The sequence below is a fragment of the Siphateles boraxobius genome, unplaced genomic scaffold (assembly GCF_051911475.1).
Source record: "Siphateles boraxobius isolate OS27281-9 unplaced genomic scaffold, OSU_SipBor_1 130, whole genome shotgun sequence".
In the NCBI taxonomy this organism is placed as follows: Eukaryota; Metazoa; Chordata; class Actinopteri; order Cypriniformes; family Leuciscidae; genus Siphateles; species Siphateles boraxobius.
Genome location: NW_027508734.1, coordinates 6,589,030 through 6,605,446, shown reverse-complemented (window position 1 = coordinate 6,605,446; position 16,417 = coordinate 6,589,030). Strand labels below are relative to the sequence as shown.

Sequence of the window (16,417 nt, the reverse complement as noted above, 5' to 3'; positions counted from 1 at the left end):
GACGCTAACCGTGCGTCGCGTTTACATCGGGATATTGCAATTCCATGTATACAGGAGTAACTCTCTCTGCTCACGCATGTAAACGGGTTATCCCTAATGTTTCAGAAACCCGAATAGTGACCTTAACCCGACCATAACCCGAAATTTGGCTGCATGTAAACGTAGTCTGGTATGATAACCCAAACTGTCGCTTTTCTAGGCGTCAATCATCCAAGAGAAGAGTGTTAATACAATTTCACTTCAACATGTCAGTCTCCATTCAACCCCTGCATATACCCATGAAAAGATCATCATGATGTGCTGCTTCAAAAGCTGTCACTACATTCTTCAATGTTAAAAATCTCATTCGAAACCGCCGTCCGGCCGTTTTTTTGTTTGAAAGGCAAGTGGATTATGTCGATACAAAAGCTTGATTAAAGCACTGAATGGAGAGTTTTGTATTCTAAATGAAGATGTAATTATATGCGCATTAGATTACAGGGTTCAGTTGTTAATTAGAAGGTGTAGAGCTGCTGGAGAGAACGGAGCTGAAGAAGTGAAGAATTAAAAGCATCTCGCTGTCTTCGGCCTCCGCCGTTTCTTGTCAATTATCTGCGCTGTCAGCCTCTCAGATGCTGCTTCAAAGAGGAGGGATTTCAAGGTAACACCACAACAGAATGGGACGGGGAGAGCTGGCGAGAGTTTCGAAAATCTTGTGATCACTCTTCACCTCCTGGAAAAAAAAGTCTTGGCGCTGAGGAGAGGTGGAGTTTAAAAGCTGCCAGAGGAGCACTTGACTCGATTCATGGTGTCTGGCTTTTCAAATTGTGTTTCCTCACACTAAAGGGCAGAGTTGCTGTTCTCAAACTATTTCTAGGTTGCAGACCAGAACAGTAAAACAAAATACTGTAGGCGAATAGTGAGTAGTAAAGGATACATTGTCAGTTAAATAAATGCAATGCATTATCCAGATAATATTATTATTATTTATTTATTTTTGCCATTGGGTATCATTACAATTTAATGATTGGTATGAATTTAATTTCTCACATTTTGACCTTATAATTTATTTAGGAGTGGGATTCCACTTTAAAGGAAAACAGGAAATAGCTTTTTGTTTATATCACAGCTCAGTAAAGCCACAGTTTCCTCCTAATCTCTCACCGTTTCTCCTCCTAATCTCCTCCACATCGCTTTAAAATACAGCATTCTGTGCAGAATTCAAAATGTGTGAACAAGTGACCGATTTTAGCTGCAACTTCAGTGTCTATTTATAGTGCAGGGGGCGGGAACCTTTAGATTCTAGAGAGCATTTGATTGGACATTAAAATCTGATGAGAAGCGCAGTGCAGAGTGATGTTATCAACATGTTTATTTCATTTAAAAGACTTTTCCCTTGTCCAAAAACTCACACTTGCGCTCTCGGCCAATTGAGAGCGCGTTCACGCAACAGGAAGTAAGTGTGCAAGACTATCCCATGTCTTAAAAATGCCAAAGTGCAGTGCCCTTAATGCACACTAAACTCACACTATCTCAAGCGTATCTTATCATGCATTATGTTCAGGAACTCATGTGCCCCGAAATCACGAGATGTCGAGGAAAACATTCCACTGTAATTTTGAGCTAGGTAAAGCCACAGTTTCCTCCTAATCTCTAACTGTTTCTCCTCATAATCTTCTCCATTTTGCTTTAAAATACAGCATTCTGTGCTTCAGTGTCTATTTATAGTGCAGGGGGCGGGACACTTTAGATTCTATAGAGCATTTGATTGGACGTGACAATCTGATGAGAAGCTTAAATGCAGAGTGATGTCATCAAAATCATTGAAAAGTGAAAGACTAAGGAATCCGAAATCGCATACTTCCCTACAATATAGTATGTGACATTGCCTATACTCCTATACTCTTGACAAGAGTATGTCTGAATTCACAGTACTCATAAAAAGAGTATAGGCAAAAAGGAGCCAAAGTTGATTCTGAAGTGTGCATACGATGGATAATTTACTATTCCATGAGGCCACGGAGAGGACTTGTGAGGTGCAACTGATGCTGGGAGGTCACATAATAATGACAACATGGCAAATGTATGTCTGGATTACATTCATACTACTCATAGACTATAGAACACACTTTTTTTTTAGCGGTCATGAAGTAATTAGCTATTTAAAATAAGTACTCAAGAGAGTATGCAATTTTGGATGCAGCTTCTGGTTTTAATGCTTATATCTTTTAAATGTGAATTTTGTCATTGTTTTGGAGCACACTCGTTTATAGAAAACATTGATCCTTTCTATTCTTGCATCAAAATATAAATATAAACTGTATAAGATTAATTAATTAGACTTAGCTATTGTTGTGAGACATAAATAAGTGCAAATAGTTTACTATCCCTTATAGTCTACTGTAATTGCGCCTAATCATGGCCAGGATAGACTTGTGTCCCTTTTAAAGTACTACTAATCCCAAGATTCTCGGAAGAGGTCCATTATTTCCGGGAATAGTGTTGCCAGTGGGAAGGTGCGCGCAGGGGGACTTGTTGGAAATGACTGGAGCTGAAATCCTGTTTCACTAAAGAAATCACAACAAGCAACCCGAGGTCTAAGGCAGAGAGCACCGAGCCAGCGGAAAACAGGGTGTGTGTAAACTATAAAGAACAAGTGTCATCGCTGAATCTTGAGGTGTTTTAGCTGGTTAGCACGATAGCTCGCTCCACACCTGCTAGTCGGCTCATTTGGGCTGCTTGATTTACACGCATCTCAGTCGACACATGACACAAACATATTCCCCCTCATACAGCACAAGTCATGGGGAATTCTTGTTTAGATGGCATATTTCAGAAGTCTCGTCATGTTTAACGTTATAATAATTAACTGTAAAGTTGATTCGCTGGAGACATTAGCTGGCTAATTAGCTATTAATCTGCCCACTGACCTACATTCCGCTACAGTCGCTATGAATAACTAACCGTGTAACTATTTATGTGTTCTTAACAATTAATTAATAGTTTGGGTAGCTAGTAGTACTGAATAGGACTTAAATGTAACGGTTTTGTGTCCTTATCAGCGGTTTGATGGGTTTATCACTTCATGTCGAATTTTTTAAGTAACATAATTTAAAAATGATTTAAATGCATACATTTAATGAGAATCTTTGCCGTTATATTAATAAGTGTGATTATTTTGGGACAGTTTAGTAATGTAGTGGTTTCTCTCAGGTAATGCTCAATGGAGACGCTCATGAGTGCCGTGGCGCCGGTGAAGCGCGTGCCCGAGGTGGACTTCCGCTCGGGCACGACGCTGGAGGAGCTGTCGGCGCAGGTGCACGCGCTCGTGCTGCTGGAACAGGGAGAGTTCGGGGACCAGACCGCGCTCGAGGTGCACACGGCCAAAGACTTCATCTTTAATATGCTGGGTGAGAAGAATACCATAGTGAACACACACACATACATAAATATACACATAATGGAAACAACATTTTGATACCTTGTGAGTTTTCATGAACCATCATCATCATCATCATCTCTCTCTCTCTCTCTGGTAAACCCTGCATTATGGGGACAAAATGTGATGGCACAAGATGGCAATTTCTGAAATCCTTGTCCATTTTTTGGTCCCCATGAGGAAAACAGTTTATGAATTATTCCAAGTGATGTTTTTTGAAAATGTAAAATGCAGAAAGGTTCCTGTGATGGGTAGGTTTAGGGTTAGTTTAAGGGGATAGAATATACTGTACAATATAAAAATCATTATGTCTATGGAAAGTCCCCATAAAACATGAAAACACGAAAACACAACGTGTGTGTGTAGATTCTGTCCTAACATCATCATATTACTGCTGTAGATGATTAGATGAAGTGAGTACAGTAAAACCACCCTGGTATACATTTAGGTATGGAGTATTTTTTTGTTTGTTTTAAATGTCAAATTGCATTCAGGATGTTTGGATTGAAGTCATACTCCTCGAACTCTTCAAACCAAGTGTGTATTTTATAAAACGGATAAAAAAGGCTTAAATATGCCATTTATTTAAGGTATATTTTCATTGGACTGATAAGCTTGATTTATCCTGGTCTCTGAATCCGGCCTTGACCCGAGTGAAGCTGTTTGTCCAGCAGGTGTCTCTAGTTCTCCTTGTTTGTGGTTTTAAATCTGCATTTCACACCAGATCTCCCCCAACACCCCTTTCTAATCCCTTGCTCTCCCGTCTCCATGCACACACACACACACACACACAAACTAAATGTCATCCTGTTTTGTATGACATAAGTGAGGCAGAGAGATTTGCAGGACTGTATTGTTCTCTGTAATCCTGTCAAATGCTGGATTTGCTGACAGTTTCTCTCTCATTCTACTTTTTTCTTTCCCTCGCCTACTGTTTTGATTTTTTTATAGCCATAGCCTGTTCTCTCCTCCGTAGGAAACCTTTTAGCATTGTGACTCTCGTCTGTTTTAATGTTTCATTTGTTCCATTGTTAAATGTGACTCATCCAGTACTTGTTTTGTTTGTCGTTTACTTTTGGACCTTTGTTTACTGACGTGGATATGGATTGTCTTTTTTTTTCTGCCATCCTGTCAGTGCAACGTTTATGTTTCTTTTTGCCTGCCTCCTGTTGCTTCTCCCTTTTTTTTCTCTTCCTTTTTAACCCTTTGATGTTCAGCCATAAGCTTCCTACTTATTTGTTTCTCGTTTGCTGTTTCCATCTCTCTCTCTCTCTCTAAAAATATGCAGACATTTTCAAAGCGACATCCATCACACACCTACTGAGAATGATAGATAGGCAGCTTGTTATTTTTATGCAGGTAGAGACTCTTTAGCATTTATTCTGAATATTCTGCCTCCTTATATACAGTGTGATTGGAAAAACTGACAATCCACTTTTGTTGACCCTTACCTATCCTTGAGAATTTCGATGTTAAGACACTTCAGATCAGTGGTTCCCAACCTTTTTTTGTCTGAGACCCCCTTTTTTTACAAGAAAATATTTTAAGGCCCCTTCACATTTAATGATATTGTCGCTCTTGTAAGCTTGCAGCAAGGATGACAAAATGTTTTGTTTTTAAACAAACAGTATGTTTATTACTATAACCAGATATGTTTATGCAAAAATAATAGCGTATAATTTTGAAAATACTACAACAAAAACATCAGTAGGCCATTTGTAATTTAAAAACGTAAGCCTAGGAGTAGCCTATTAATTGACCCTATTGGAAATGCAATAACAAAACTATCAGTATTTATTTACACTGGTGTGTAGGGAAAAAATAATTAATATAGGCTATTATAAAATGACTGGGGTCTGGGACCTCAATACTTGCATGTATTTGTGAGGCTTTATCAATCAGTGTGAGGATTGCTTCATTATGTCTATGACGAGTCACGCAGGCACTGGGTTACACCAGCGGTACGACCCGAACCAGTGTAAAATAGTCCCAATATAAACACGTATCATAGGTGTACTATAGTGACTCAGGATAAGACAAAAACACGGTTTGGAAAATGGATTCATGATGTACTCGCTCATATCAATTTAGTAAATTTTGAACACAAAAAAAGTTTCGGACTGCTGCTTTAATGCTCACTGTTCGAACCCTTTTCAAAATATGACGCGACTCCCCAAAGAGCTCGCTGACGCCCCCTTGTGGGCCCGAGACCCCTGTTGGGAACCGATGCTTCAGAAGACCTGAATGGATTCTTATAGTGCAAGTGTGGCACTGATCAATTAATCATTATGATTTCTGTTTCCACACCTCCATGACCTGCAAACATTAGCATACCATCTGCACGCCAGCCTCTAGACTCACTACAATCCTGCGGACATATTCCTCCCAGAGGAGCTAATTAATCTGAAATAGTGTTAAAAATGTAAAGGGCAAAAGGGATCATTGTTATTGTAGAAAATCAAAAAACACTCTGCATCAACGTTCTGGTGTGAAGGTCACAGGCTCCCTGAAACAAACACCATAAACTATTTTAATGTTAATGGGTCTTTCGCTAATAAATACGTACACTAACGCATTTATACGCACATTTGATCTTCTCATGAAAACTGCCTAATTAATACATGAATTTGTTCTTAACCTCGTTAAATTCTAAAGTATTCTAAATGTATCTTTAAAATTTCATCCTAATGTGTTTATAAGGCCACCAAGAGTATGTGATTTTTTTTTTTTGTATTTTTTTTTGTAGGAGTGGTTTCAATTTAGAATGAATTTTAGAACAAAATTCATTGATGAATCATGATTTGTTTGTAGAAATGTTCTCGCGCAGATTTCGCATACGCATTCTTAGTGAATGAAACCCAATGTTTAAGTCATTTCAATTCACGAACTTGCACTTCATTTTGATTCCGATATGATTTTATTCAATACCGGTTATTTCGGATATATGTCAGGTACAATACATGGACATTTTTGCTGTAAATTAATGCTGTAAATGCAGTTGGTACTACAGTAAATTTTAACCTTTAATATTTAATACTAATGTGTATACAAACACTTAAATTATGCACAAGACAGTTTTTATAATAATAATATCGTTATAATACTAACTTTATAATTACATAATCATGTTTCTACTCCATTAAAAAAAAAAATATATATATACATTTAAATAGTGGCTGTCATAAAAACTTGACAGATTTATTCAAACATACATTAAATATTGAAGAACAGTAAAAAGATATGTACAGTAATATATTGCATATATTTATCAAAATACTCATTTCTAGAGTTATTTTTCGAGCGGAATATAGAGTTTATGATCATTGAATGGCTTTTCTAAGGTAAATGTATTAATATGTGACCTTGTTTACAAGCTGTTTTATTGACGTCTTTCCACGGTTAAAACACAGATTGAGCGATTACATGACATGATACACTTAAAGTAACACTATGTAGTTTTTCAACCTTCATAATATATTTCCAAGACCCTTGTGATGGTACATCGACTTACAATAGGTTAAATGACACGTCTGCCATAGCCTGACGTGGTCTGTATCGCTTTTACTGGCACTATGTAACATTGGGTTTCGGGTAGTAACCGGAGCACAAAAAGAACTACAAAATTCGACTGCTTTACGGCATACATAGTTTTTCTTCGTTTGGGATGTCTTTCATAAAATCATGCATCATACTCTACCTTGTCTGTGGCCATTGTTGATTCCAAAGCCGGTGCTGGATAAACAGCGAGCGTGCACGTGCGACAGTAGGCCTGTGGTAGGCTTAATTATTTACGACAGCGGTGATGGACAATTCCGCTTCCAACCTGTAGGGCGACCGCAGAGGAAAAGTTACTTGGTGTTGCTTTAAACGGGTCATATTATGGTTCTAAAAAAGAACGTTATTTTATGTATTTGGCTTAATGTAGTGTTTATGTGGTAGGTTTAAAAAAGTCGTTATTTTACACATACTGTACACTAATGTTGCTCCTCTCTGCCCCGCCTTTCTGAAACGCAACGATTTTTACAAAGCCCATCATTCTGAAAAGCGCGGTGTGCTCTTATTGGCCAGCGATCCTGTGCATTGTGATTGGCCCAATAAGCTTAAAGGACAAATTCGGTATTTAACACTTAAAGCCCTGTTTTAAGATCGTTTCTGATGAAATAGAACGTTTAAGATTGAAATCCCCACCTCCACAATGGTTTCATAGGGGCACTGGAACGATCATTCATAAAACGCATTAAACTTTAGTTTACAAAGACGTGAAACTCACCGAGTGGTCTGGGGTGTTCATGATATGCTCACACAAAAATCGCTGCAAAAGATGCTTTCCAACAGGTGTTTTACCATTCGTTGTAAAACTGTGGACCTATTTTTCCAAACGCCTCACACCTGGACATTCTTCCGTTGAGAGCTTGAATAATAGACACTCCAGCCCAGTTGGTGGCGATAATGCACCTTTGCCAATGTTTGGATAGCGTAGCCTACGATATCGCGACTCCATAAGACTACAGAAAGAATACAAACAACCCCATTTCCGTTTCCGTCGGCGGAGTAATACCGTACCTCACAGAACAAACAATACAAGTCAATGGAGTTGGCCAAAAACTACGATAAAACCTGTTGGAAAGCATCTTTTGCAGCGATTTTTGTGTGAGCATATCAGTGAACACCCCAGACCACTCAGTGAGTTTCACGTCTTTGTAAACTAAAGTTTAAAGCGTTTTATGAATGATTGTTCCAGTGCCCCTATGAAACCATTGTGTAGGTGGGGGGGATGCTAACACAGAAACCGAAAATTCTCAGGACAGCAGCATTTGTCCAAATTTCAATCTGAACCGTTCGATTTCATCAGAAACGATCTTAAAACAGGGCTTTAAGTGTAAAATACTGAACTTTTCCTTTAAGCGTGTGACGGAAATGTCACACACAAATGTCACGCCGTTACCATATTTGGAACATCAGTTCCCAAAGCAATAATGACAGGTGATCATGTCAGCACTACCACTAGATGACCAAGCTGATCAATCAACTCTGCCAGCGTGACGACCAGATCGTATCAGATTGGTACGGTTTTATTTCATTGGGGGCATAATTACTGATTATAATGACTTGTACTGTCTTTTTACGTGCCACGCTACGGGTGTTAGAACACTATGTAAACACAAAACTATGTCTGCATTTGTGATCGTAGAAACGACAAGCAAGCGCTACTCTACACTGCTTAAAGCTAGCGTTTGAATAGTCAGTAGCAAATTCTTAAAATATGAAAACATACATACAGGCTGTGTGAGAAGAAGAGCCAGAATGTACATGCAAGTATGGAATTGCTTTTTATAATCAGCCGGCCTTTACTCTCGCAGGTTCTGGAAACAGTTCTCCGAAAAATGCGCTGCACACAAGATTTGAGGAAGATTTGAGTTTTACTGCTCTGGAACAGTGTTTTAAATAAAGCGTAAGCACTGTTTTCTAAATGTATCCTCTTTTGGAAGGCAAAACAAAGTAGTTTGGCTTTCCCAACGAAAAACATAGCATCTCCATTACATATTTGGGATGTGTTTATTAAACTCTGTCCCCACACACTGACGCAGATTTGCGGGGGTGTGTTTGAACGAAGCGTTTTAGGAAGGTTTCGCTTTTTATAAAGAATATATCTTTAGGTTTGACACTTTGAACATTGTAACTCTGAGGGTCTTATACTTGCACTAACAGCTACATAACGCACTAAAGAAAAGGAAAACATGAAATCGCATCATATGACCCCTTTAAGGGTCCCACTGTATCTTTCAACACCTTCAGATGTTCATTCATGTTTATTTTTCATGTTGTAACTAGTAGTAAAGTGGAAGAAATGATCTGTTCACGTGCCAGTTGGCGGCACAGCGACCCATCTCGCCTCGTTAAAGAGCAACAAAATGGTATTTATTGTTTGAATTTCATAATAAAATGGACAGAATTTGAAATCTGAGACTTTGTTTCATATCAAAAATAAAGCACAAGGCTTATTGCGTTTTTTTGGATGGGAGCTGAAATGTTCTGTTCATTCATCAATTGTAAACAGCATAAACTAAAAGATTTAAGAATCAATATCACTTCATCAAAATGAGAAGTTTAAAATCTAGAAATCTGTATTTGTTACCCAGCCCTAACTGTAGCTTGGCTTCATCCAGCATATATCGACTGATCGTGTATATGTCTGTGTTATGTATTGCTTAGACAGATTATGTAGCATCATTATAACTGCATTAAAACATTCATCTTATTATTTAAATCCACAATGTTAAAGTTATTTTAAGTCACAGAATGCAAGAATAGGTCCTGTAGAGGTGACTTAAGTCCAAACTTCAATACATTATGTGTAACTCATGCTTTGACAGCAGTGCATGTTGGGCTCTGATTTATGACTGGTAAATGCGTATGCTAACCAGCTTCCCTTTGGCATCTGTCATGCTGAGTGATGTTTTGTATTGAAGGCATTATTCTGTTTTTGTTTTAAAGTGGTCGATAATGGTGACCGTATGAGGGAGTGATGAGTGAAATGCACTTGGTGCTGATGGCTTCTGCCTGTAGGGAGTGATGGACATAATGAATTCATTATTTTTGCATGATCAAACTGGTAATTAGTAAAGCTATTGCTACTTGTTTTTTTTAACACCCCTAGAAAGACATCAATTATTTTCCTTATTTCCCTAGTGAAGGATCATCTTTGGATTATGGGTCTTTAAAGCACTATTTAGAAACACATCCGTATGGCCGCTATACTTAGTATTCAGTAATTGTCCTCCTCTCAAAGCATCTTTTTATTAGTGGATTGAATGTAAATGAAATGAATGTATGTGATATATAATTCTAAAGAAATGTGTATTGACCAATTTCTACCTTCATAAAATATTAAAAGGCAAGATGTTTTTTTCATTAAAAGGATTCCACTAGAGATTTGAAATGTTCATTTTAAAGAATTTAAGGAGCAACGGCTTGAATTGTTAAACAGAGTTGAGGGAGACTAATCATTTATATCTTTCACTCTGAATGAGCAGGAATTATCTGACTCAGACTGAAAAGAGGATTAGGGAGATTTCTGTAATTTTAGGAATAGCATCATCTTCCTCTGTTTCCCTCCTTTCCTTCCTTCTGCTTTTGTTCCTCACTCACTTCAGAAACCAATTATTTAACTAACACTGCGCGCATTATATATATATATATATATATATGTGTGTGTATATATATATCAAGATTGTAGTCTCAGAGGTGTGTTTCTGGTAATATGATTTGTTTGTGACTGTCAACTGCAAGAAAGATCACTCTTGCACTATGACAGTGGCTCATCCGCAGTTGGCGTGGGTTTCTGCAAAAGGGATTTCACATCTGTTCTAAAGCACTATATTCTTACAGATTTGAAGGTGCATTAAGCGATTTCTCAGAAACAGTTGATATTTGAAATCAACACCCAAACAAACACACCCCTCCCTTCATTGCTCCGTCCCCAAAATAGCAAACACTAGGTTTGGGAATTATTCCAATTCTGGAATCGGATACATTTTATAAAATTAAAATTTTGATTCCACTTATCAACTCCTGTGTGTGCTTTTTAATGTGGTTTAAATGTGGATGTAAACAATTACAGCAGAAGCAGACACGAAAGAGAACCCAATTCGGCAAAAACAGGCCGAAAAACAGGCAAAAACTCTTATATCGGGCACAAATGCTGAATTGAGTTATCTAATGCCTTGTGCGCTTGAACGGACAAATACACAGAAAATAATGTCAAAATATCCTCGTAAACACAGTCGGTTATTAAGTGAATGTAAACAGTTGATAAAGAAAACACATGTGCATCAGTATATTGGATCTGTGCATTCAGTCTTAAAGTGACAGCAGCATAATAAACCTGCTGCTGTCTGTCATTACTGTTAATCAAAGAAACAAAAGAAAAAGAAAACACTCACTGATCTTGACTGAATGACTTTTTTAACTTTTAATAAGGATAAATCTATAATTTATTTATACAAATAAAACTATGCAGTGTTATTTTACATTTAATTTCTGAAATTTGCTCAGTTGTATTTTTATTTGCTTATTTGTTCATATTTTATTAATAACTGTATACTTGTCTTTAATAATGTTTGAAATTTGTATTATGGTTTATTAGATAACACTTCCAAATTATATTCCTCTGACCTTCATTTTTTTGGTAATGTTTCAGCCATCTCTCTTTCTACAGTCACTATCTCTCCTCCCCATCATGAGCGTATATTACTGATAGGCTACTAGAGTGTTTTGGTGATCTGTCCGATCCACAGCCAATGACTATGTACGAACTCAGTTTTCTGTTTTTCAGCACACACACGCAATCCAGACATCTAGCAAATATTCACAAAATTGTTTTAGGTGTTGATTTTTTAAATTTTCAACAGTGTTTCTCAATAATTATTTACTGCACCTTTAAACGTATACAATTTGTCTGAATAACTTAAGAAGTAGTAATTTTCTTTACATTGAGTTCTTCATTTGACCTCTGGCCCTTTTGCAAGACAACTGATTGCACCGATTTAACTTTTAATTTTTTATTGATGCTCTTTGGGTTAGAAATTTTAAATGCTTTCAGTTTTTTAGCTTAAATTGTTTAGAACTGTGATAACATTGCCCTCTTGTCTAACTCCTACCCATCCTATATCTACCCACCCCTCTATTTGTCTTTTTAAAGACCTGTGATATTACCTCTTCAGTCATGAATATTCTTCCTTTTCACAGGCCTGGTGCAAAAGGTAGACAAACGACTACCAGTTGCCAATGAATACCTGCTGCTATCAGGTGGGGCCAGGGAAGGTGTTCTTGACCTTAACCCAGAGGATCTAGGTGACTACGCCAAAGGTGTTGACTATGATTTGGACTTCACTCTACTGGTGCCTGCTCTGAAATTGCATGACCGCAATCAGCCTGTGACGCTGGACATGAGGCATTCCCCACCATGCCATTCATGGCTGAGCCTGCGCCTCTGCGATCCCGCGATGCTGATGCGTTGGCGTATCTGCTGTCAAGATGAGATTAATACAGAGAATAAAGTTGTGGAAGATGAAGAGGAAGAAACTGGCGGAGTACCAGGCTCAATCCCATCACTACAGCATCCTCAATCATTAGATGGGTGCTACTTCTCTCCGTTGTTGGTTGCCGATTGGTTCTGGAGTGTAGTTGGGACAGCGGTGGAAGACTTGCGGAGGAATCCTCAAAGAGGGATTCCTGTTCCTGATCGTGTGGAGCGTAATGGCCCTTTAACAACGTTGATTCTCACTGCAGGAACTAGCCGTATCCTCTACGACTTGCTTCCAGTGGTGTCGTTTCGTGGCTGGCCGGCCGTCGCACAGGGCTGGCTCACGACCAACCATTTCTGGGATGGTAAAATAACGGAGGAGGAGGCCATCAGTGGGTTCTACTTGCTTCCATGTTATTCTCCAGCTGCAAGTCCCTCAACCAGACCTGACCGTGAGTGGAGACTTGCTTTCTCCCGCAGTGAGGTTCAGCTAAAGAAATGCGTGCCCTACCCAATGGCACAAGCCTTCCAAGCGGCTAAAGCTGTATTGTCAAGACTGTTAGCTCGCCCTCGCACCGGCCTTAGCCTCTACCACCTACGTACCTTGATGTTTTGGGCATGCGATCGCTTGCCGACCAGCTTCCTTAGCTGTCCCGATCAAGAGACGCCTGCACGGCTCTTCCTTGGTCTTCTTGATGACTTGTCTCACTGCATTCTGGGAAAAAACTGTCCCAATTACTTCCTACCCCAGTGCAACATGCTAGAGCATCTCACAGATGGCGCTGCCCTGTTAGTTGCGCGTAAACTTGCACATTTACGTTCTGATCCTGCAGAGCACTTAAGAGCTGCTTTAGAGCAAGCGCAACAGGCATGCCAGCTCAAACGAGAGGCAGCGGGATCTGGGAGCAATGGGCATGGGTTATCATCACCTAGCCACGGATATGGTGCAGGATCACCACAGGATGACCGGCTAGCACAGCGACTACAACAGCTGGTGACAGAAAACCCTGGCAAATCAATTTCAGTCTTCCTCAACCCAGACGACGTTACACGTCCTCATTTCCGCATTGATGACAAGTTCTACTGATTGGACTGAGCTGGTTAACACACTTCCCAAGGTACAGAAACCCTATATGACAGAACTTATAATGGACATGGTCATGTCACTGTGCTTCTGTATTGAACCAAATTATCTCCACAGAGTTTTTTTTTTTTTTGTCTCGCTCAACAAGGCTGACTACAATCAAAGCACCTGCTTGACGCTCCCTTGAGGGTTTAACGGGTGTCTCAAATGTCAGGGAGAACAGAAGTGACCGGGGGAAGGATATATATTTTTAGTTATGCTACTTGGAGAAAATCAAAATTCAGTCACATCCTGAGGAAATCCCCATTGACGGACTGCACATCAAGCGGACTGGATCCAGTTATAATATTCTATAGAGTTTGAAGAGTTTTAACGCACTACTTAGCACTACTGAGAATAGAAACTACTAATATTTTTTTCTGCTGAATGAGGGCAGTAGAGCTGTAAAACCAACTAGGCCAAGGTACATCATGATGAAACCGAATGCAATGTTTTGTATGTGTGGAGAAGTTTGCGATTATTGATCACATAAGCTTCTCTTTCTTTAGTCTGTCAGTTACCCTGCTTGCTCCCTTTCTCAGGTACTTTTTATTACTTTCTTCTAACTGGCGAGTTTTTGAGTTTTGACCACCGTCAAAAACAATTTAAGTAGAAAGATAGAAAAAGACAAGGAACAACTCTTAAAACAACCTTGTCCTTTATGTATAAGAAGCTGTTGTACAGCCCATAGAAACAATCTTTTTGAAACAAATACTGTTCGAAGCTAGTTTTTATTTTATTTATTTTTTTAAGTTATATGCCATTGATAGTATATCAAGTATCAGAGACCGTTTTAGATGCTGTATAGAGATAGGTTGTACACTGATTGATGCTAAATGTGTATCCTCTGATTGGATATTAATCTACACATAAACAGTGTGTTATAGTGTAAGGGCTTTTCTTTGTCAATCATTATTGCATACATTTAAATAAAAAAGTGAAAGCTAGATGTTTAGAGAGAGATCTAGACTGGGGAACCGAGGTTTAGAGAAAGGATATAAGGAAAGTCTAAAGAGACAGAGGAGTGTCATCTCAGTGTTTTTGTGTGAAATACGAATGATCCTACAGTATCTCACTCTTGCAGATTTGCATTGGTAGCTGTGGTAGGCAGAGATGGATGGAGAAAGTCAAATACAACGTCCACTGGATAGATTAGGCCGAACCAATGGGACTCGTGGGATCGCAGACATCTGCTCTCACTCACTCATTGTCTCTTTCTGTCTCCTGCCTAAATCCTTCCCTCTTCATCAGCCTCCATCTCTGGCGATTCTTTATCCATCTCTACCTCTTCGACTGTGCTCAAGGATTAAAGAACAATATTACATGTGTATTCAGCATAAAGCGCATTAGCACCCTGTGGGAGTTGGCAGACTGTTCATGTGTGCTGCTGACATGGCTGTTGCACATATATAGAGCAATCAGTAACAGCGTTGCCTTTGAGTGATGGCAAAATGGCAAGGAATAGGCTTTTTCTAGTGGATTTGTTTTTCTAGACATGTTACTGAAAAGAGTTTGTGTAGTGTTGCCCATGGCACAGGTAGGCTACTATATATATATATATATATATATATATATCTGCTGTATGCCAAGGAAAAGACACCAAAGATAGTTGAAATGACTGATTGCTTAGATTAAATGTGTCTTTGCTTCATGAAAGTGGATGCATATCTATTGTAAATTGTCAGGGTTTGACACTGTAAACTTCAAAAGGCCTATTTACTGGGTTTAAATATTGTGAAATGCTTGAATCCATATTTGTAATGCTATTTTCAGTGTTTTACTGCTTATATTATGACCATTGTTTAGCACAATGCCTGATATCAAATTAACAGTGGTACTATGCAAAATTTTCTGAATCAACTCTATGAATGAGATATTAAGGTCTGTCATGCCTATGTTATTTACCAAGAGGGTTTTATACAATGATTGCATTGTGGAAAAATGAATGTTCCTGCCTCAGGGCATGATGAAATGTTCCGAATGCATTTCAGGTAAATATCTGAAGAAAGCTAAAGCACATTCATTTTCCTTCCCAACTTTTTTTTAATAACTTGGTCCCAGTGTTTCTTTATCTGATAGCGTAGTCCCTCTGGTCATGCTGTTGTGTACAAAGAGTATTTTTGCCCTTGAGCAATGAATGTAAACAACATATTTTACCTCTTAAATTAATCTAGTCACCTACTTAAATTCCTTGAATGGAAATGAAATGACGCATATTTAAATGGTACCAAATATTTATACATTTTCATATCACTTCTCTATTGTGCCTCAGAAGGCGTTTTTTTCTTTCTTTCTTTTTTTTCTTTTTTTTTTTGTGGGGGGGATTACCCTCATTTCTTTCTGTGCAATTCTATGAGATGCTGGTCGTAGCATGAAATTAAACATTACATCCATATTAAGATTTGTTTATATTTCATTTACTTGAATGTTGCTTATCTCAAACTTTTGAAACAAGACAGTCAGGTTAAATGTATTTCTACATTATATAATGAATGATTTGGTATGATCATACGCAAGTCACACGCTGACTTGACGTGATAATCCAAATCCAAGACTGACGCATAATGATTGACTCACATTAAATGAACACCATGAACCATCATTGACCAACACCAGCACAAAACTTCATCACAAGACAATGAACCGGAAGTAACTGAGGGTTTTTATACACAGGATGACAAGGGGCTAATGAGGGACAAATTGTATTGTTGGAAGAAACCCAAATAAGATTCAGTATTAAAAGGCAGAATAATCCCACAAATAAGGCCCGTTCACACCTACAAATAAGGCCCGTTCACACCAAGAGTCCACACCACAACTATAACGGTAATGGCACATAGAAACAATATCA

General features: G+C 38.5%; 1 protein-coding gene across 1 annotated transcript; it reads left to right on the top strand.

The window, feature by feature from the left end:
- The first annotated feature begins 2,434 nt into the window (after positions 1-2,434).
- On the top strand, positions 2,435-15,965 carry tmem102 (transmembrane protein 102). The gene is made up of 3 exons (XM_077227575.1): positions 2,435-2,611; positions 3,193-3,389; positions 12,167-15,965. Exons 2-3 carry the CDS (start codon positions 3,203-3,205, stop codon positions 13,528-13,530), a joined length of 1,551 nt encoding a protein of 516 aa, XP_077083690.1. The 5' UTR covers positions 2,435-2,611; positions 3,193-3,202; the 3' UTR covers positions 13,531-15,965.
- Positions 15,966-16,417: the final 452 nt, after the last annotated feature.